This window comes from Anas acuta, chromosome 11 (assembly GCF_963932015.1).
Source record: "Anas acuta chromosome 11, bAnaAcu1.1, whole genome shotgun sequence".
Taxonomy (NCBI): domain Eukaryota; kingdom Metazoa; phylum Chordata; class Aves; order Anseriformes; family Anatidae; genus Anas; species Anas acuta.
This window is the reverse complement of record NC_088989.1, coordinates 22,190,836-22,214,096: the sequence shown is the minus strand read 5'-3', so window position 1 is coordinate 22,214,096 and position 23,261 is coordinate 22,190,836. Positions and strand designations below refer to the sequence as shown.

The following is a 23,261-nucleotide window of genomic DNA, read 5'->3' as shown; positions in this document are numbered from 1 at the left end:
TTGTGCTAATAAGTTCAAGCCCTTAGTAAATATGACTGATTTTTTTATTTTTTATTTTTTTTCTGCTCAGTCTACTGCCAGAGTAATCAGTGGCAGCTGCAAGTTCTTGGGTTATTCTGCTACCTAGGAAACACCATTATTCATCCTGTATCTTTGTTTGCACTTTGTTTGCATTGTGGGCTATTGCATTGATAGCACAGCTAACGTTAATGTTCCTTCTACAGTTTCCAGCTTCTCCAGCAGTCTAGAACTCTGTTAACAGAAAATGCCAGACAAATTTCCCCATAGCTTAAAAGGGGACTTGTTTGCAGGTCAGGGAGATGTATGCGTTCAACAGTCATTGTTTGTCATAGGTGGTTATGGGCAGTGGAGATGTTATGGTCCTGTAAATAAATTGTGCTCATCTTCCTTTCTTTAGCCATGCTATTGTGTTGCTGTACGTATGTCCTTTGTAATGCATTAAAGCACAGAAGGACTAAAGTTATTTACAGTTGTTATATGGACTGACTTGATTGGGGGAAAAAAAAAAAAAGTTTATAGAATTTTCAGGCATGTTTGGTCAAGCAGGACTACCTCGATAGAAGTATAGTACATAAAATAATTACTGAGTAATTCAGATCAAAAGTAAGCATTGTTTCCTTCCAGAGCCTCCAAGGGACTATGGCCTAATCTCTAATCTGTGCTAAAGCACGTTTAATGGCAGGAATCTTTTCTGCTGCTGACATAACGAAGGGCTGTGGCCATCCAGAGCCCACAGGCTTGTTTTCAAAGGTGAGGTTTTGTCCAATATTAATCATAGCAACAGGACGTACTAGAATGTAAAGTTTTCAAAACTAATTGGAGTTGAGATGAGTAAAGTAATGATGTATGACAAGACCCTGTGCTACCTGATCAAGAACTGAAACTGGGATTCATCTGAGCAGGCCTACCTAGTGAGCCCCTGCAGTCCTGCAAGCTGAATGCAGGGCGAGTCAGTGCTTTGTTGGAGCCTTGGGCTTCTGCGTCTCTTACATGACGTGAGAAGTTTAGGCAAGGAATTGAATTGATGTAATTCATACATGTGTCAGAGCAGCCTGCGACTGAAATTTATATGGTTTATTCTCTTGTAAAGGAAAGTGTTTGGGTGAAAGTGTGCAATGACAAAATTAACAATGGGGATTCAAATTGGAAAAGCTGGAATACATCCACTTTTTATTGTGTTTTCCACAACTGAAGTTATCACCGTTGATTCCCCTAGTGTGTCTGCTTTATATTTTACACGTTACGCGTTACTCCTTCCCTGTTACAGGTCCCCAACAGTTTTTGCTGTCTGTGACCCTAACGTAGCCAAGGTCCCAGTCCATCCCGCTGTGCCTTCACGAAGAACATTCCGTCAGGGATTCTTTCTTTCAGGGAAAAAAAAAAAAAAAAAAAAACCACCCCACAAGCAGCCGCGAGCTGCCTCTAGCTCCCTCACGACGGGGCGGAGCGGGAGCAGCCCCTTTCGCCGCGGGCAGGGCCGGGCCGGCCCCGGCGAGGAGGAGCCCCCCGGTAGGGCCGAGCAGGGCAGAGCCGTGCAGGGCCGGGCCCACATCGCGCACGCCCGCGGCCGCTCCCTGCGGTGCCCGCGCGGTGGCGGCAGGTAGCATGGCCCTCGGGCCGCGGCTCGGCGCCCTCCTCACGGCGCTCCTCGCCGGCCTGGCGGGGGCTGCCCCGGGGCCCGGCGGCAGGAGGGGCTCGGCGGGAGACGCTTGCGGAGGGCGGGTGAGAGGGGCCGGGGGCACGGGAGAGGAGAGCAGGAGGTCCCCGGGCTCTTTGGGGCCGGGAGCGGGCGTGTGGGGAGCGATAGGGGAAGGGGGTGAAGGGTGGGTTGTGGGCTTCGCCTTTTGTTCCCGGCGCTGCCGTGCCCTACTGTCAGGCTCTGGGCTGCGTTTCCTTTCTCTTTGCTGTGTCTGAGCGAGGTGTGCTGTTCGGTGCTGTGCGGGTACAAACGCGGTCAGTGTGCGACGATGCGGGGACGCCAGAGGCTTAGGGGCTTTGCCGTTTTTTTGGGGTGTCAGCCGTGGTTTCCCTGGCTTCGGGTCACATCCTGCGCGATCCGGACCGCGACGCAGTCCGGGAGTCTGCAGGGGGCAGCGGAGGGAGGCGAGAGGGTTGAAAAAACTTGTAAAAAGCGGTGAACAACAGACTTCTGATAAAGCTTCAGGTTTAAACCTTTGTGCCGGATGGATCTGTTGAAGGCTGGACTCCCCTACCGGCTCTTTTTAACTGAAGATCCCAAATACAACATTTGGGCTCGGTGCACCCCTTGTGCGATCCCCAGGGGGAGGCAGGATGCGCTGCTGGGGCGCAGGGCCTGCTCTTGCTCTGTACCTTCCTGTCCTGCTTCACATTGACTTGTTGTGTGTTCTCTTGCTACCTGTTAAGTCACAGCACTCCTGTAGTTCACTTTGACACTTGTAGAAACGTGCTGGGTTAATTTTTGCTTACGTAATTACTGTAGTTGTGTGTTTCTGAATGCACCAGAATCCTGTCAATATAAATCTTTTAGATTAGTAGAAACTTTTTTTTCAAATTCCCGTGAAAAAGCTTTGCTTTGCTCACTTAGAACAAATGTAACAATTTTCTGTTTAACATTTTTCTGTTACATATATCTGAACTAGGAAGCTCAGACTTCCCTAGACAACTGATCAGATAGATATCTTGTCTGATCGGTTAGAGTTTCACAGCCTTGATTTTTGTAATGCCAGTTTTGCTTAGGATTGCCTACCAGGGAAGCATTTATTAGAATAATGACTGCAGGATAGTACCCATTGTGTCAGTTAGGTGGTATTTATCTTTGTATTTATCTGCATGTAAGTTGTGAGTAGAATTGACATGCTAGTGAGTGACTGATGGCCCCTCTAACACATTGTCTGCTCTGGAGTAGGGCTGCCTTTGAAGTAGTACCCTGCAGGAAGTAAAGAGACTATTTGCTCTATTAAAATTCCTTGGTATTTCCTCTGTTTAACCACAGGCCACTTCCCCTCTGCCACACTAAACACTGCAGGGACACTGACTGATTGAAAGGACACAAGCCCTGAAGTAATTGTATCCTATTGAAACAGATATTCTTATTGCAGGTTATTTGTAAGTAGTGTCTAATTAATGTGTGTTAAGGACATGAATAAATCTTAACGTTTTATGTAGAGAAATACATGCCATGAAAACATCTGGCATGTATTAAATGAAGCAATTGAATTGAGGTAATTCTCAGTGGCATACATTACCTAAAAAAAAATTGGTTGATTTTTAGTAATTCTTTAACAAAAAATAAAATTGGATAGCTGACTGTATCTGCACTTAAATACATGTGTTGGATAGTTTCCTGTGTTAAAGCTGTGACTATGTGATGTACTTCTCACCCCTGCTTAATCTGTTTTATTTTTTGAGTATTGTTTTTCAAAAATCTGCGTTTAGTTCCATCACGGTGCATTTACACAAGTAATTCTCATTTTCTTCTCACTCTGTGGCATATAGTTTTAATTTTCCTCAATATGGTGTGGCAGTAAAAGCTTGACTTGATGAGATCTCAGGAGGAGGAAGTATTTGATATTTTGATTCATAGCTCCTGAAATTATTCTTAATAGTTAATGTTCTCAAAATTAAAGGCATTTAATATTTTTACAACTTACGTTGCAAAACACATGCCTGTATTTATTGCTTTCTCTAGCAATACTTTGGTATGGGTTTTGCAAGCAGTAATTCGGCTAATATTAGAATGAGTAACTTAAAGAATGCTACTAACAATTAGAAGGGATTTCAGTGGATCCAGGATTTTAGAGTGTGGATTGACTTTGCTAAGTATAGGATTTCTTTCATTGATGTTTAACAGTAATTTTAATGTATTCCTACACTTAACATTATTTCAGAGAGTAGAATTGTATTGCAAAGTAGCTTTCCATATGGATGGTCTTACCACATCATATGCATACCTTTATCCAGGAAAAAATAAACCAGGGGAGGGCCTCTTTTAATCTAGAAAAAGTGTGTCCACATGGGGAGCTATTCTGGAGAAGTATGCTCTGATTTTTTTTTTTTTCATTCTATAAAAAAGATGTGAGGGAAGTCAGAATTGGTCTCTGATGTTGATTTGAATATATTTCACATTCATTTATTCGGTGTTAAACACATGAGCAACTTTACTCTCAAGTTGTTTTGTAGATTCTAATGGGAGTACACACATTAGTAACTTTTTTCATATGTTTAATTTCTCTGAAGATCCTCGCACTGAACTATGTTCGGTATAAAGCTTAAAATTAATGAGACTGTATGATGAGAAAATAAACATAGCATTTTAGCAAACCTCTTTTTCCACCCACCTCTGGTTAGCAGAGAGCTGTAACTTTCTTTGCTCTACTAAGTAAAGTTTATCAGACGCACTGGGGGCTCTCTGTTCCCCTGCATTCTCTCCTCAAATGCTTCCTGTGTCATCATCTATGTTTCTTATGTAAGGAGCTTTCTATATCCTCCTGTTTCATAGCAGGGACTCTGAAGATGCCCGCTTCGTATCATTCCACCACCAGGAGCTCTATCTGCCCCTCTGCTTCTTTAGGCTTATGCCCATCACACAAACGTTCTTCTCTACAGCTAGGGTTTTTCTAAGCACAGACCTAAGTCATACCCAAACAATTTTTCCAGCTAAATATATGCATTGGGAACTTTATTTGAGAGGAAGAATGCCTTGTAAAATAAGAAATAACTTGAGAGTTTAATTTCCTCACTTTGATTCTTTAACTGCTGGAAAATAATAAGAAATAAGACTTTTCTCTTTCAGTGTATTTAAAATTTTCAAATGAAAATTTTCAGTGAAGAAGGAGGGGGAGAGGTGCTCCAGGCGGGAGCAGAAGTCCCCTGTGGCCTGTGGTGGGGACCATGGTGAAGCAGGCTGTCCCCTGCAGCCCGTGGAGTACCATGGTGGAGCAGGTAGACCTCCACAGAACAAGGCTGCGGCCTGTGGAAGACCTCAACCAGAGCAGATTCTGGGCCGGACCTGTAGCCCATGGAGAGGAGCCCACACAGGAGCAGGTGACCTGGCAGGAGCTGCTGCCCGTGGGGGACCCAGGTTGGAGCAGTTTGCTCCTGAGGGATGGACCCCAGACTCATATCTGGAGCAGTTCTTGAGGAGCTGCTGCCTGTGGGAAGCCCATGCCAGATCAGTTCACTAAAGACTGCTCCCCAGCGCTCACCAGGTTGCCTGAGGAGGGGTGAACTGGCCCAGGTTGGAAACGGAGCGGGTCAAAACTGCGCTGGTCAGTAGTGGGATTGCACCTGTGAATAGCCACTGCAGCGTTAGCCTGGGCAACATGGAGAGACGCAGGCTCCTGACTCAGCATAGGGAGATAGTAAGATTTATTGCCTATTACTAACAAGCTAGAGAAGCGAGAAACAAATGAAAGAAACCAAAAGCACCTTCCCCCCCCGCCATCCACCCTCTTCTACCTTCTAGAAGTGTTCTAAAATAATTTTTCAGATCTTTTTTTCCCTCTCCACTGGCATATAGAACGATGCAATGGCATTTTAGAATTCATTAGATGTATCACTTCAAGCTTAGTACGTTTCTCTCATTAGATATAACTCAACATGTTGAGCGCAGAGTTTTGCAAGCATGGTCGGTCATGCAGGTAAACATCTGTATTACTTTTGTTTAGCTTAAAACTTGGCTTCAAACTTTTTTTTTTTTTATTTGAATGTCATTAATCAGGTAATGTTAGCAGATTTTTACAGTTCGCCATTTTTACTCTAGTGTCAGAAAGTGTTAATAACAGTCTTTCCTATTTAAGTTAAACAAAATTATGGAAACTTAAGCATGCTTATGTCATTGACATTAACCCTCAGCATTAACAACAAAAACACATTTCCTTGTGTGTTGGTGTTGGGAAATGAGAATATGATGCTAATTAATAAGCTGTTGACCCAACAAGATTTCTGTAGTTGAAGTCTCTTAGGACTGTTACAGATTTGACTCATTTCCTCTTGAGACCATGTCTTTTATTTTAGATGTCAAACTCCACTCCTTGACTTACTCCCTCACCCCCCAATCTGCTTTTGAGTAAGTAGAAGCACAGTAACTACCATAGCAGACTTGTTAATTTAAAATCTCGAGGCAGTTATTTAGGAACAAGTTCATCAATAGATTAATACTTCTTAGCCCACTGCTGAAAAGATGTTAAGCAGTTGTGATTAGACAGTACTAGCTTTTCTTTGGTTAATTATTTGTTAACGTTAATGTAAGATGGATGTTACTTAATTAAAACTGCAACGTTTAAAGGCTGTTTAATAAGGACCAGCTGTCTTTTCCAACAGATCTGTCTAAAGATGATGAAACAGAGTTTTGATGTGAGTTTGCCTGCTTCATTCTACTCTAAGGCTGAATTTTACCCATACATTTAGTATGTTGTTTGGAAGCCAGCAAGATAACAGGAACGTAAAGCATTACTAGAGAACCATTAAGCTGGAATACCATTTTTAATTTATAATAATTATATATCCTTATTTTTTAAAACGATTTGTTATATTGCTATGGACATAATGAGTGTACTTTTTTTCTGAAACTTTAAGTTTATGCTGCTGTTTTTATACCATGTGTTGTTTTTATGTATGAAAGTAAACATTATCCATAAATGCTTTGCATATAAAATCATATCAAATTCATGGAGGTTATATCCTTCTTCCTGTATTAATCATGAAATATACTGTAGCTTGCACTTCTTCCATAAAATAACTGAAAAGAAGGAGCTATGGCTAGGTCAGTACATATTATGTGCTTTATTTTAGGTTAGGATAATTTGAGACCCTTTTTAAAGATCAGAACTTAAGTGCAAACTTGAAAATAAAAAAAGATTTTATTCGCTTACATGTGAGGCATTGTACAACTTTTGTCTTGTCTAGCTATTTGTCTTTTCCAGCTCTCCTCAGGAGCAGTCAACTCATGTTGACACCCAAAGCTTCTACAAGTTTTTCCCCAAGAGACATCAATCAAATATATGCTTCAATTAGGAGAGTACTGTCTTAACGCCAGTAAAGGATAGACTCATTTCTGTAGTTTTACTGCAATATCTGTTTAACAAAAACAATATATTATGGATTTGATTAACCAAAGTCTGCCAGCCAAGTTATAAGTGTGTATTTTTACATGCTTGAACTTATATTGCTTAGTAAATTGTACATTCGAGAACTAAGACATTGGATCTATTTATTAAAAAAAAAAAAAAAAAAAAAGGAAAAGTATTGAAGTATTGGTGATCTCGGTGGATTGGTGAGGATATTCCATAGTTGCTACCCTTTATCAAATTCTTGTACTGGTTTATACAAAACAGGTGCAATTTCTGGAAGTGAGTCATAAACTCCTCTAGAAGGAGGATCATTAAATGTGAGATGTTTATGACCAGGCAAGTGACAGCAGCTGGCAGTCCCGCAGTTAACTGTCACATGCTTGTGCAGAGCTCGACTAAGTCTTCAGCCCTGCCCAAGTGCAGTCTTCAGACTTCCAAACAGCAGAGTTGGAGATAGCAGAGCTGGAAAGAGCACCAGAAGAGACTGTCAGGGTAGAAACAGAACAAGATGAGACACATCTGGTAATTCTGGAATAAGTTCTAAAACATGGATAGATCAGATCAAGTAGATACTCTAAGAATACACTTCAGAGATTTCTCTAAAACCAGGAAAAAATAAAACAAAACAACCCCCTCCCCCCTGCCCTTTTTGAAGGTGAACATCAAGGTGGATGGATTCCCTCTACTGTCTCAGAAAAGTAGTTGTCTGCTCCTGCCACAGACATCCAGCACATAAACTTCTCTGTTCCTTCTTCAACCTGAGTTACCAGCAGTGACACTAGATGCGCTCCTTTAATAACCAGGTTAAAAAACATTAAGTATGAAATCCTTTTCACAGCATGCTGTGAATAATTAAGACTGGAATTGTGGCTAGAAAAATCTTCTGAAAGGCTTGTGTGGAGGTGAACTAAGGACTACAAGTTTAAGCATCAACCTGCAGTTGTGCACGATGCAGAACAGGGCAGGGATTCTTTTCTTCTAGATGCTTTTTGCTTGTTTGTTTCACTGGCAGGAAACTTTGACTGTGTGTAGCTACCAGGACATCTTGGGAGAGGGCCACGAATTTCTAGGGCACACAGGATGAAAAATGTGTTTTTCATGCAGCAGGTAAGCACTCTTTGATAGTGTCTGCAAGACAAGTGAGCAAAACTTTCAATAAAGTGTCAAAACAGTGGAACAGGCTCCCCAGGGAAGTGGTCACTGCACCGAGCCTGACTGAATTTAAGAAGAGATTGGACTGTGCACTTAGTCACATGGTCTGAACTTTTGGGTAGACCTGTGCGGTGTCAAGAGTTGGACTTGATGATCCTTAAGGGTCCCTTCCAACTCAGGATATTCTATGATTCTATGAAAATTCGTCAGTAGTGTGTAAGTAGATACTGACTATATGGAATATATGTCATAGCGAACTATATAATGTAAATGTAAAAGCTGTAGGTACATGAGCATCCTTTATTTTTCTTGTTCTTGTGGCTCTGGTCTTGGGCTGTTATTCAGCAAGACATTAAATCTAGTTTTAGGTCATATCGCTCATTCTGCTTCTTTTAACATGTTCAGAAAAATGTGAGGGGTAGCTTTATGTGAGGAGATTTTGTGCTAGATCAAGTATCATTATCTCCTTCTGCAGACCTGAAAGCTTAAACTCAGAAATGTGTGCTCCGGTTACTCCAACAGAACTAGAGTTGTGTCTGTTCTGAATCCAAGTTGAACCACTTGGTGCTTGGACAGTATAGAGGTGGCTGGGAAACGATGGCCTCTGTGGTGACAGATGTACCTTCTGGCTGGCAGCATGACCTCTGCAAGCCAGCGGTCTTTGAGTCCACACCTGGCCCCTGCCTTTTCCTTAACAGGTCTTGTACAGGGCACGGAGTGTTGTAGAGGCCATTGTAACATCTCCAGAGAAGTGCTGTTGAAATGTGTTCAGTTTTCTGTAACCTTTGTTTATGGCCTAACAATGAAAGAACAAGCTTCTGTCTGTGATTGACAGAAACTGTAAGGGACAAATGAGGAGCATGCAGAGTTCAAAGGGCTCCAACTCAATCTGTGCATGAGGTCATAAATTGCTTTGAACTGTGACAATTACATTAAGAACTGGACAACATCAAACTAAGTTTTGAGTCTGCTATGTAGAGGAGATAAGCATGCAGTTCTACGTGGGACTACATGTTCTCTTTTAAGGTTTATAAATAATTAATTTCTGTCTATGTATGATTCTTTTTCTTCACAAAATTGTGTGATAGTTATTTTTACACTTGCTCTAATATGGCAATGCCAGATTTTCCTCATGGTTGGTGGGCAAACTTGGATTTTAATTTCTGACCTTCCCTGTCTTCTTCACTCTTATATCAGTGGGAGGAACTAGATATTTCTGATCTTACTTCTGACTACATTCAAATCCAACCATGCAATCAATGACTTCTCTGACTTTTTTTTGTATACGGCTGTGGGAAAATTCCTGGTTGGCTGGCTATGAATTAATTAAAATATTTAGAATGCTTCACTAATGATAGCTTCTGTGGCTTTAAAAATGCTATTCCCTTTTTCAATTTGAGGGAGGTCACAGAGGTTTACAGAAACTAAGAAAAGAAAACTTAACATCTGGTTGTGCTCTGCTGATGACTGCTTTTGTGTTAAGAAAAGTTATGGCATCTCCCCAGCATCAAACACGTTCAAGGTGATCCTTTCTAAGAACTCTTTGCAAAAATAATTTTCACTCAAACTGTTTTGTAATTAATTTTGCTTTGTATTTTTGAATGGAGGATTTTAGACTTAACCAAGACATGGGAACTGCAAACTTGTTTTCACTTAAAAATGCACCCTGCCTTTATAAAATAAACAAATAAACTTCTTTTGAGTTTTATACTTATAATGTAGACAATACTTATGTATATTTCTAATATTTTTCTTTAAACTTGTAGAATTCTAAGATAAAAAGACTCCGGAGGGTAAAACTTTGGGATACATTAAATTAGGAGTCTTTTTTTTTTTTTTTTTTTTTTTTGTAGATGATATCCATAGTGAAGTTTGGTTTCATCAGTTTGCGCCTAAAGTTCCAAGGAGTAACCTGACTTGTACAAGTCCTTTTTCTCTAATTTTAATTTTACAGGTTAAAAATGACTTTTTAGTTTGGCAGATTAGATCTATGCCCAAATTTAGTTGAGCTAGTAGGAATGCATAATCAGAGAACATTTAGGTCCAAACAGTAGATCTTCTAAATGGTTAAAACTAGAAGCTATAAGCTGCTCAGTTAAACATGTGTATTCCAGGTGTGATTGGCCTGCATTCAGAAAGCATAAAAAATACAACTTTAGAGAGTTTTAATAGTCACATGTCTATTATATCCTATTATATTTTTATTTTCTACAACAATTTAAACAAACTATATGCAGGTCTGAACTTATTTTTCATTGACCTGTGGAAGCAGCACTCTGTTCAGCTTTTCTTTTAAAGATGGAAGTCTGGTTGCTTTGTGCGTGTTTATTTCTGTTCTGTTTGTTTTGCTTTTGTTAAAATCTTTGACTTCATTTTGGTGTGTGTTTGTCTGTTGTACCTTGAGTGGCTTCATGCTCTATAAACAGCTGTAGGTGGCTTTAGTGCAGAGGCTGGATGCTCAGTGAACTCCCAAAACAAGCCTCTTGTTGGGATGCTTCTGTGTACACGGGGCTCTTCCTAGAGCAGGACATGAGTTAGAGTGCTGTTCATTTCCACCGGGTCTTTCCATGTGGAGACTTTTCAGGCGCATCTCCTTGGCATGGGGTGTGCTGCAGCAGCAGCACCACACCAAGGCACCTGAGCTGGGTAGCAGAAGCAGGAGAGCAGCACTGGTGGTATCGTGCTGCTGACAGGGTGATTTCTGCTGCTTGGGGTTTCTTGATGCTGCCTTCCATCCCTGTGTTGTGCAGCTGTGTCCTGGAACACCCTATACCATACACCCTGTACCATGTGCTCTCGTAGAGTGGTTACTGCACTGGAAATTTACATCTTAGTTTATCGAACAGGCCTGGAGGGGGAGATTTTATTTTAAAAGCCAGAGGAACTTTAGATGCAGCTACCCAGACAACAAAGGCCAGCTCTTGCCCGTGCTGCTCAGGTGTTGTCCTGTGTCTTGTCTGAAAGCCCTTGTTAAGGCCTGCGTGCACTGCTTCATGTTCCTCAGATTTCTACAGGGACTGATGTTAACTGTGTCTGGGCTTGTCTCTAATTAGAAGCAGTGGAAACAAAACAAGGATGGAAGTTGGAACCAGCAAATTGTGCCGTTTGCCCTGAGCATAAAGACTGCTCTGTCTGGATAAGCCTTAAATATGGTGGGGACAGGAGGCCTGGCTGAATCACAGAGCTTTTTAGTAAAGTTTTCAATCTTGAGCTGAACTTCTCCTCCAAGTCTTAAAGATATGGGGTACGAATGGGTGAATTCAGGTTGACTCTGTAAGCATGTACAGGTCCTTAGAAGCTTGGAGTGGGGTTTTGAAAAAGAATGGAGTGCCCTAACTCCTATTAACTTTCAATAGGATCTGTTATCTTCTGTGGCTCGGGGTGTAGTTACACATTATATTGACTCACAGTGAAGCTGGTCAGAAATTTTCGCTCCCATCTGCTTCCTTCTTGTCGTGGTTTAACCCGGCCGGCAGCTAAACACCACACAGCCGTTCGCTCACCCTCCCCCCTCCCTCTCTGGGACGGGGGAGAGAAATGGAAAGTGAAGCCCGTAAGTTGAGATAAAGACAGTTTAATAAGACAGGAAAATAATAATAACAAAATAATAATAACAATAATAACAATAATAATACAATGGTGATAATAGGAAAGTAATAATAATATGTACAAACAAGTGATGCACAATGCAATTGCTCACCACTCGCTGACCGATGCCCAGCCTAACCCCGAGCAGTCTGGCCCCTTCCCCCGGCTAGCCACCCCTATATATTGTTTAGCATGACGTCAGATGGGATGGAATACCCCTTTGGCTAGTTTGGGTCACCTGTCCTGGGTCTGTCCCCTCCCAGCTCTTACTGCACCCCCAGCCTGCCTGTTGGCAGGACAGAGCAAAAGGCTGAGATGTCCTTGGCTTGGTATAAGCACTGCTCTGCAACAATTAAAGCATCGGGGTGTTATCAGCACTCTTCTCATCCTAAGCCAAAACACAGCATTCAACCAGCTACTAGGAAGAAAAATTAATTTTGTTCTAACTGAAACCAGGACACTCCTGCTTTGGCATTTGCCCTTCCCTCCCCACCTGGGCTCAGGCACCTGTTTGTGAGCTGCATTGTAAATCACGCGGTTCAGACCATTTGGTTTGAAAGTATCCCTGCTTCTTTGTCTTTTTATTTTCTTGTCACTATTTGGGTCACTTCAGTCCCCTGGGTGAAGTGAGATCCCCAGGCAGCTGTGCAGAGTGTATGCTCGGAGGTGCTGAACAACAGCAGGGATTGTGCAGAGGAGCCAGGACCTGAGCTAATCTGGTGTTGAGGTCGGTGCTCCTCGCAACTGTTTGGATACTTCTAAAATTCCCACCCCACAGGTCTGCAAATTTAGGTACCTTTTAACAAAAGTAGCCCACTGAAGGAGTTTGAGGTTAGAAGTTTCATATGTGCTCAATATATGAAGTATAAATTAAAGAAGATTTTGAAAATATTTTTATGTGATTTTTTTTTTTAATGGTGAATTTCTCACAAGCAAGATGTTAGTGTTTCAGAAGTCACTTCAGGCTCTGTTGAAGTGCAGCCAGCTCTGTGGTGGAATACATCAGTTCCTCGAGTGCCCAGTACAACCCTTCCTGAGAGGAAATGAAAAGTAGCATATTCATGTGTAACCTGACTTCACTATACACTATGGGTTATGAATTAGGCAGATTAATACTAAAATTATGGAAAGACCCCTCTGAAGGCAGCAGCTGCTATTGGTACAGAATCTGTGAGCAGATTTGTGGAGTTACAGAATACAGTTGAGGGTCATTCCCCATTCAAATGTGCTTTGATTTTTTTAACAGCATCAAAATTTTATTACGCCTCCAGATGCCACTCCCCAGATCACGTATGAACAACCCCAAAAGATGAGCCAAATGCATAGCCTGCTGCTTTAATTATAAAGCATTATCTAATGCCTTGCTTTGTCTGTTAACAACAGAAGCATTTTGCTAAGATACTTTTCAAAGAATACCAGTAACATCTGTTCCAAAATAGTTACAGCTTTGCTTTATTGTTTACATTGTTTTCAGCAAATTATATTGGTGGAGTTTAGTCATTATCTTTACCATATTTTTTTTTTCCTGGCGGGAGTAATAGGTTAACCACAAAAAAAGTTAAAATAAGAACCAAAAAAACCCACTAAAGCAAACACCTAACCTAGCCTGACCCGTAACAGGTGAAAAGTTGTTACTCCATGCTTCTTCAGAACTTCAATGGAAACAAAACATTTATCTTTTATTCATAAGTTAAGAACAATGCAGGTTGGGATAGCTTAGGTTTCTCCATATAGTTGCATTTGTAAAAGTAATTCACTAATCGTGCCATTCTCTTTTGGGGTTCTTTTTCAGTAAGGACCGCTAGCCGTGAAATGTCATGCAGAGGTTTGGAAATGGGACATACAGCTCTCTAAAGAATGAGCTGCAAGGACAGAACTTTCTTTTTTATTATGTTCTGGCATTCTGGCAGTAAGTACAGGAATAGAAGCCAAAAAAAAAAAAAAAAAGCTTGAACAGAGCCTGGTGTCATCTAACAACACTGATGAATATGGTTGGCTATTGTCTTCTGTAGCCACATTACATTTGGTATATATGTTTTAGTTTTTGTTTGGTATTTTCCATTCAAACTGCAGAAGTTAATGATGCGCAAATTCAATTAGTTTATTTGCAAGCTTATATGTGGAAAGTTGATTAGTAGTTAAAGATGTGATTCGTTCCCTGCCCAAAGTGCTTAGGTTTTGTTGCAACAGAGAAAATGATCATTTTCTTTATATTTTACATTCACATCCAAGTAATTTTCCTGTTGTAAGTTATCATTTATATCGGAAGGGAAACTTATTGCTCTTTGGATCCGCTTATTTATTTACTACAATAATCTAATCTTATTTTAATAGTGTTGAAGTTTGAAACTGAACTGGTTTTGTATTCTGTATTGTTTTATCTTTCCATTTAATGATTTAGGATTAGGTATTTATATATTCAGTGTAACTTTGATAAGAGGAAGCCAAGTAGATGTTTTAGAGTAGTACAGGTTCAATTAAACTTTTTAACCTGTGTATTTAAATGTTTAAGCTCTTAAATCACGCTTTGTAGTTCTGGCGACTTGTGAAGATTTTTCAAGTATTTTTAAAATCAAGAGACTTTTTTTCATAATTTGATCAAAATCACATAACCTGTGGCTCTGTTTTTGTTGTACATGGTGATGGTCTGCGGATAACATTACATTTTTTCAGCATGAAACCAAATACTTCAAATCCCTAAAACAGTCTCAAATTTATGCTTAATAAAAGAATTTATTGTGCTGGATGTCATCTGGTATATCACTCTGGGAGCAGAAACTGGCAGTGAGTGGACAGGAAATATTTCCATTTCAAATCACTTCAATCTCATGGTCTAGGGCAGAAGTCTCTGATTTCAGAAAAAAAACACTGTGAATATCAATGTAATAGAAGTATTATAGTTAAGAAGAGTATCATCTTTTTCAAGTAATTCTTTCTGTTAATAGTGTTTTGTGTGAACATACTACTTACACTATTAATGTATCATCTTATTGGTATTTAAGTATCAAGTCTGTAATCTTTCCAAGGCAGAAGGAATAGTAGTTAATGTATTTTCAGGTAAATATCTGCACGTGCCAAATAAATAGCAGTTTGACAAGTAACTCTACTGTAGCCAAACTGCTTCAGAGTCTCTGATCCTTATAAATGGTGGTTTGTTTGTTTGTTTAGTTTTTGTTGTGTTATTTTAAAGACTGTCAGTTCTTATGTTTAGATTAGAACATAACCGTTGATTGCATTCTTCCAGCTTAATGGATTTCTTCAGATTGTCTCCTTTTTAAATATAAACTGTGAGATCCAGGGACAGTAACTTTTTTAATTCATGTAGTCAGATTGAAGTATCTGAACATCTCTACATTTTAAAGTATTTAAAATACTACTTAACGCATTAAAAATATTCAAAGAGTTACATATTTTAAATGGGCATATTTGGGAGACATAAAAATGGGGATTCAGCAGATACTAATGTCCTGATACAGATTTTTGTTTTCATACTGTTGGGCATTAGTATACTGTGGTTACAAAAGCTTGGAACTAATTGATCAGATTAATTGTATATTTCAGTCTCTGAAAAAATAGAGGCAGAAGAGTTCTGTGTTTTACAGATACTTTATTAGGCTGACTGTAATTCATTTGTAAAGACTTTTGAGATGCAAAGCAACAGAAGGACATTTGTCTTTAAAGGGTGTCTGTTTAACTTTTTTGGTGAAAATCAGCTCGTCTGACATTATTTTAAGGAAAACTCAAAGAAGATATGCTCTTAAAGAACATATTTAGAACTTAAGAACATATTAACTTAAGAACTTAAAGAACATATGCTCTTCTTTTGAGAAGAGCATATGACGAGAAAACGCTACCATGCAGTGGCCATGTGAATGTTAAATGCAACAGATAATTTTTGAGTTTTTTCTTTTTCAACTAATTATATTTTATGCTTTGACTAAGTTAAAGGTGGAAGAACAAAGGAATTACTGGTGTTGTTCAAAAAGAAATGGAAAAAAAACTAGATTGCTTTCCTTTTTGGAGTGTATATATCTTGGTGTGACACAGGTGTATTTGCAGATAGACAAATTGGTTCTGAAGCTTTTTATTAATTAGTTTACATACTAGCTGTGAATTAAGTTGTCTTTAATGCCTTGGATGATCTGGGCTGCAGTAATGAAAATCTTCTGATTAGATAGATGAAATAGGGTTCAGATGATACATGCTGTATTTTCTTAATTGTTTTTTCTCCAGTCTTGGTAAAATTATTACTCAAAGCCAGTGGTTTACTTAAAAATAAAGAGAAGTTAATATTCCCTGTCACTAAAATCAGAGGAGTTGATAATTTTACCTGACTTGACACCTTGCTTCTGCTGGATTGTGGGCATTACCTTGCAAAAAGCTCAACATATCACTGCTGTAAATGTGACCTTTGTTCCTCGTTAAATGTTTTACATATTAATTTGTAAGATTTTTTGTTCTAAGCCTCAGTGGATTATACTTTAGGTTTCAAATAGTTCTTGTCAAACTTACCTCAGCACTTATTACCAGTTACCCTGATTATGCTATTATAATAACTTAACCTTGCACCTTATTACTAGTCAAAACAATTCATGAGAATTTGTGGATTATTTGCTTGTGGGAAACTATGCGTCTGTTTTCCTTCATTGTTAAGTCCGAGCTTCTGTACATCAGCTGGCAGTGTACTTGCATCAAGTAAGTTACCGAAGGCATACTTTTTTGTTTTGTGTTCCTGCAAAGCTAAAAAGCAAACCTTAATAAGGTCAAGACTTGTTATTTAACTCAGGCAGTTTGGAAATGTTTTATTATCTGGGGTGTAACAACAACAAAAGAATCTGTATATAAAAAGAAAGCAGTTCCCTTTACAAGGGAGAAAAAGTTTCTCTCAAGAAGTATAGATTTGCCATAAAATTTACTAATTAGTATGAAAATCACCAAAGGACATCAATTGAAATCTGAGTCTCCTGTATACAGAGCATAAATACAGAGTATAGTTGCATATACATGGATACATATGAAAGTCCTTGTTCAGAATACTTTGCTATCTAAAACTATTTTATAGGAAACCAGAAGAAAGGAAATTGTTATCCCATTTTACAGATCAGAGGCTAAGGCAAATATGATATTACATTGCTTCTTCCATGTTGTAAATACATGGTATAGATAAAGCAGGAAATTAATCCATGTTTCCCAAGCCTTTGTGCAGAGTGAAATCACAGAACTGTTCTGTTCAGAATATGGTGCAAAAGGTGCTTGACTGTATTTATTTATTTTTTGTTGTCCCTCCCACCCCAGTCAATGTGTCACATATAAGGCATTTCATGGAGAATTAGGTGAGAGGGAAAATGAGATTAAAAATGCCTTTTATTTCTTCCCCAGTCTTAAGGCTTTACAACCATAACCATCCTCCTCATGTGTTAGTGCAACACCACAAGAGTGTGCTGTTCTGTGGCTGGACATTATAAATATGGTATCAGTTACAACATCTTATGCAGAGTGGCACCTAGCTTGACTTGACCTTTTAGGTGTTACCATAATATAAATACTATGTAGGCAAATATGAGTGACTGCTTTCTTGTCTGAAGTTTTTTTTCGCTTGAGCAGCTTCTCTGCTTACTATAGTATTCTAAAATTTTTTATTTATTTTTTATTCCTGGCTGTTATGGTAAAGTAGGTGAAGTTACAATTCAGGATATCTTCTCTTCAAATTCCTTTCACTTGTGAGGGCTTTGTGTGGAATGAGCTTGGGTTTTATTGGTGCTGCTTATATGGAATCCAGAAGTGTTTTTCCTCAGGCTAAATGCACTTTATGCAACTCCTGCATCTTGTCAGTGGATGAGAGAGTGGATCCATGTGCCAATACATCAAGCAATTGATGGTAGGGTTGCCAAGGTGTGATGTCATATTATTTATTAATGAGTTATGTAAATTTATCATTTAAAAGAGCTGTTTTGACAAAACAAAACAGAATACTATCAAGATGTGATTTTATTTTCCATATTTTTTTTAAACTCACTGATCCAGTTTTAATCAATAATACAAGAACAGAAAGTGCCCTAAGTTTCTAGGAACTGGGTAGGAGCAATCATTCATGAATAAGGTTTAGAATGAAAATATTGCAAGACCTGAAAGGGTAGTCAAACAACTGACACCAATGAAACAATTTAAAGTCCTATTATACAGTTTGTGTGAGATAGTGAGTTTTAGCAGATAACATTTCATGTCATGTAGTGTATTAATTAGTATGAAAATAACAGTTATGAACCAGTCATTTACTGTACGTGTAACCTTTGCTTACTTTCAAAAGCACTTACCATAAAGTACATAGGGAAAGTGCATCTCAAACTGTTACTTGTTCAAGGGTGTTAGAAAGTATGATATCCATAGGGTGTAACTTTTATTAGTGGAAACTGACTGTAGTCAGACTGGAGTTTCAATACTGTTTCAAACGTTAAATCTCTATTTAAATAGTTGTATTTAGATTCCTTTTTTAGTAGTTAAAAACCTTATAGGACTCAGTAGCACACAAAGCCTAAAGAGTTTGCCAGTACAGATATACTTAAAACACATGCATTTCCTTGATTTTTTTCCATCAGTAGAATTTAGCAATACTTAATGCTTTTCAGCTCTAAATACTGAAGAGAAATGAACATCTAGGAATATTTGAAGGTATTCTCTTCTTTGTTTCATAGTGAAATGTCTCAACAATCTTGATAGCAGAAGCTGTTCCATGTGAAGGGATGGTTGTGTAGCAAGATTAGGGATGAAATATCTGGATCTGCAGAGGGTGAGAAGCAAGATCCTAGGAGAGGAAGGTCAGCCTTCATGATCAGGTGAATTTGGAGGTACGCTGTCCAAGACTGGCAGTTCATCTTGAGTATTTGCCTCCTTAGAAAGCTGCATTTTGTGTGTTTGTGTGTTTTTTGTTGTTGTTGTTTTGTTCTAATTCCTGGTGTTGATCGTCATTTGGCAGAGCTTTTCCTACTTATGAGGCTGCAAAAGGGAAAGCTGAACTTTGTTTGCAGAGAGGGGCCAGTATTGGTGAGTTTGGTTTCTTTCCAAGTATCCTTCAGGTGGACCAGAAGCATTTGTGCAGCTTTGTGTCTATTTCTGACACGTTCCAAAAGGAGTTTTTTGGCTGCAGATATGATTGCTGTACTCCGTATAGACTCACCAGGAGTGTGTAATTTGTCTGGCAGCTGCAGCTTTCAATCTGAAGCCACCAAATGTGCCTGCCTGTGTCTCACGAGTTCAACCATGTGGATCATCTCTACATAGCAAGGAAATCTACCTTCTAATCCTCACTGCTGATTGTGTTACTGCTTAAGCTGGGAGTTGTTGCCATCTTCTACGTGGACCAGGACTAGACTGAGGGCCTAAAAAGAATTTATTTGCTAAAAACACACAGTTCATTAATGAGAATCTCCATTTGGATGCTTGGCCCAGGCTGGTGGGAGTAGCAATTTATAGTGGTGAAGGAACTGAAGCTCATACTTTTAACACCATTAGAAGGAAGGGCAACGTGGTTGAGACTTGTTTCTCGCTCTGCAGGAAGCCAATTTATACAGCCTGTCCATTTACTTTGTGAAAGGAAGAAAGGGAGGAATACTTGATTAACTTCTAGGGTAGGGGAGGACTTACAAGGAAAGGTAATTAATTTTATTAGCCTCATTGATGTACATGAACTTTTACTTCCAAGCAAAAGTATTTTTTAGTAATCTTTGCTGATATAATGATAATTCACTTTTTGGTGTGTGTTTGTTTTTTTCATCCAGATTTAAAAAAGGAAAGAAAAACAAAGTTTCTGATATAGCCATTACACCCAGCCTGATCTGAAACTGCAGTGATCTGCCCCTCACTTTTGATGAGGGGATTGTGTAACAGAGTAGTATACAGAATAAAAGGAGCACTCCTTGTTATATACATATTTTTTTTTAGTGTCCCTCATTCTACTGAGCTCAATGCTAAAGGTACCTTTGCATTGCTACTGAGTAGATTCCTTCGTAATTTTTCATTGTCTGAGTCTTGTAAAGTTAGGTAGCTTGCAAGGATGGTAACTTTGAGAATGGATATTTGCATCATTTAAAATGATTTTTTTTTACTCCATCTTTTGCAAAACTGACTTTTGCATGAAGTATTGAAAGTACTATTGGGGGAATGCTATTTAAAGCTGGAACACTGGGGGAACTTTAAAGTTGGAACATGGAGGATTTTGGCAAGCAAATAACTGTTTGTTCCTGGAATTGAACCATAGTGCTTGCTAACCCTGAGCTTGAAAATCTTACGGATGAGTACAGTTGTGTGTTTCTAAATCCCCAAGAAAAGGTTTTTATGTTCAAAATAATTGCGTTACTTCAAAGAGGGATTAAGATGGAACAATCCCAAATCTTGTCTACTTTAAAAGTTTTACAAGTTCTGTGGTTCTCTGATCAGCAGAGTGTAGTTACTGCTAAATTGCCTTGTTTGACATCCTCCAGAATCAGAACTTTGGTTTGTTTATACATTGGTCCTACAAAAACAGCACACACTAGGTTTCTTTACAACATCGAGCTCCCGTGAATATGTAGTACTTTCTATAATTATGCCTGTATGCTTCATTCGTGTAAATAAGAATTAAAGTTAAGTTTCTGAGAATATGCAAATATCGAACTGCAAAGCTCCTAATTTTTTTCAGTGAGTTTTTCTCAAAGAATACAGGAAAAGGATTAGGACAGGGGGGAGAAGAAATCGTCTGAACACACATGAAACAGAACTGACATGCTGTGTCAAATTTTTTACATTCCAGCCTTTATGTAATGCTCTGCTTTTATGATTTTCTTCTGAGCAGCTGTTGTTACCATTTTCAAAAAGTTACAAATCAAATAGATAAACTCACCTTGTACTACAAATGAAGTATTTTCTGTCTGCTTGCTTGAAGTTTGCTTGCAGTGAACGTCTCCAGCAATGCAGTAAATAACAGAATTGTTTTTTTTTAGATAGAACAGCTATGGACAAAGCAGTTAATCCACACTCAGTGAGTTTCACTCAGAATTGTTTTAAGTGTGTTTTTTTGTGCATGTGTGTGAACATACATGCATTCTGTAATGAAATTGAGAAGCAAACAGAGAAAAAAAAACAACACCCAGAAATAATCATGAATATAAATGCAAAATAAATGAGAAAGTGGAGATTTTTAAAACACTTGTAGCAAATGATTGTGTGCTATTTAACATATCTCCAAATAATGTGCTGGCACCAATTTGTCCTTTCAAACCTTAAATTTTTTTACTGGGTTGTTTCTATTTTTAAAAAATACTTTAAAATACTTTAGTCGTAATCTTTGACAGGCATAAGCAACTTTCAAGAATTCCAGGGGCGGTGGTAGTGGTGGTGTTGCTAGATGCCATAGGTTATTCCAATGTCAAGATAAGAGAGAGAATGCCTGTAATTATCCAAGAAAATACATGGAAAAGTATGGTTTAATGAGGGAAATTCCGAATTTCCCTCATTGGGTATAAGGTATAAAGTTCTTTTAATAAAGAAGTACAGGATACAGCATGCAGATTGTTGTTCATTGGACCATTTGTTTTGAGATGTAGTATTTTCCATTTCTTATCAACATTTAAAATTCAGGAACACCATCAAAATACCCACTCAATAACTAAGAGTTCTCCCTCATATAATTTATTCTGTCTTAGTACTCATTTTTGAAATATACTAGGAGCAGAATTGTTCCAGTATTCTGGATCTTAAGCTTTCATAGGCATCAAGTTTCAATGATCAAACTTGAGTTTGATCCATGTATGTGTATATAAAGATTATAAAGCTGTTTTCTGAACAAACCTGGTGAGCCCATACATATTAAATGTTGGACTGTTTATAATGCTAATAACTCATAAGCTAATAGTAAATCTGAAAATTAAATGCATTTGGAAAAAAAAGTCACTACCTATATGCAGCAAATGCCTTTGTGTCACTTTTCTAGTGAGTAGAACTTAAGTATGATAGAGGTACTTTCTGACTGTACACTATTAACATTCTACCTTTAAGCTTAGCCAAGATGGAGTTCCTAGAAAATTTGTCATGTTGGCTCTAAAGACAACAGACATATAATACTTAACCATTGCATGGCAGACTTACTGTCTACTGTTAGCAAAATTTTGTCTATTATAGTAGTTGTCCATTACATCTTCATCTGTGCAGAGTCCTTGGACTAGCATACTAACAAATTTAGTTTATAAATTTCGTGTGCCAATTGAAACAGATCATATTGTGTTAGATAATGCATGTAAAAGTAGCGAGAGAGCCCTGATGAGAGAAAACAGAATGGAAAAGATGAAACATGGACTTCCATTTAAAGATGAGGAATTACGTGTCCAGTATTATGCAAAAATAAAAACTATTTGGCTATTATCATTATAAGTTACTCAAAAAGGGCAAATTAACCTTTTTTTTGGCCTTTTTCCGCTCTATTTACTTTATGCAGTTAAATTATAAGAAGTTAATTTTGCTGTGACCATATAACTTTTTACAGGCAGTTTCTTTACTGTTTGTTTGAGTTGAACAGAAAAACAGCAGAGAGAAAATTATTTTTAAACAGGATGTTGTGGTTGTAAGATCACTAGAACAAGCAAGTTCCTACTTCTCAATGTCTGTCCTGCATTATCCTTTGATTTATTTTTCCAAATGGCTGTTTGATCAGATTAAATAAAATAACTATGTGAAAGTTCTGCAGCAAAACAAACAAAAACCAAACGGCTTTTATGCTGTTGTTTGGAGAGCATTTATGTTAACACAAAAGCAACATCAGACTGCAAATGATGGCCAGATTTCAGTGCTGCTAACATCAAATGCTGATGGTATAGTCCCTGTATTTTCCAGTATTGAGGAACTATCATAGTGAAGGAAATATGATTGTTTGATACTGAACATCAGAATGAAAGAGAGATGGAGATGGAAAAGGAGACAGAAAAGAGTGGAGAATGGTCTTCCTAACTGAGAGAGAGCCTGCCAAACTTGTGCTTTTGTGAACTATCTTGGCTTCTGTGTAAGTTCTAAGTGATTAAGAGATGCTCAGTCCTAGTTACGTTTACAGACTATGTTTACCTGGATGAAACCTGGGATCAAAGAGCTTGTGTTAGGAATTCCCAATTTAAAAGGTAGGAATCTGGCAGCAAAACATCAATAATGAATCATTCATGATTTTGGAAATAAACTCCTATAGTTATACTCTGGGTGCCACTGCATATGTTCTGCTTCAAAGGAAGATACTTATTTTTTGTATCTTGTTTGCTTAGAAATATCCTAATCACCTCTTGAAACGTTTTTTTTTCATGGTATTCTAACTCTTTAAATGTTTTTAGGAAAGCAAAACTGTCCCTCTCGGGTTATGGTTCTGCAAGTTTTCAAATAAGTGGACAGTCAATGAAAGGTGTTTTATTGTTTCCTAGATAAGCTATTTTAAAGTAG

General features: G+C 38.5%; 1 protein-coding gene across 3 annotated transcripts in view; it reads left to right on the top strand.

Annotated features, from left to right (window-relative positions):
* Positions 1-23,261, top strand: part of IL17RD (interleukin 17 receptor D) — a 93,320-nt gene that overhangs the window by 44,558 nt on the left and 25,501 nt on the right. Inside the window, exon 1 of one of the 3 annotated variants that reach the window (XM_068695104.1) lies at positions 1,532-1,743. The exons of 1 other annotated variant lie outside the window; for it this stretch is intronic. In XM_068695104.1, coding sequence (XP_068551205.1) covers positions 1,627-1,743 — 117 coding nt within the window. In that variant the 5' untranslated portion in view covers positions 1,532-1,626. Of the gene's footprint in view, positions 1-1,531; positions 1,744-23,261 lie in introns of those variants that run through there. One more of the 3 variants, XM_068695102.1, reaches the window with a different exon arrangement.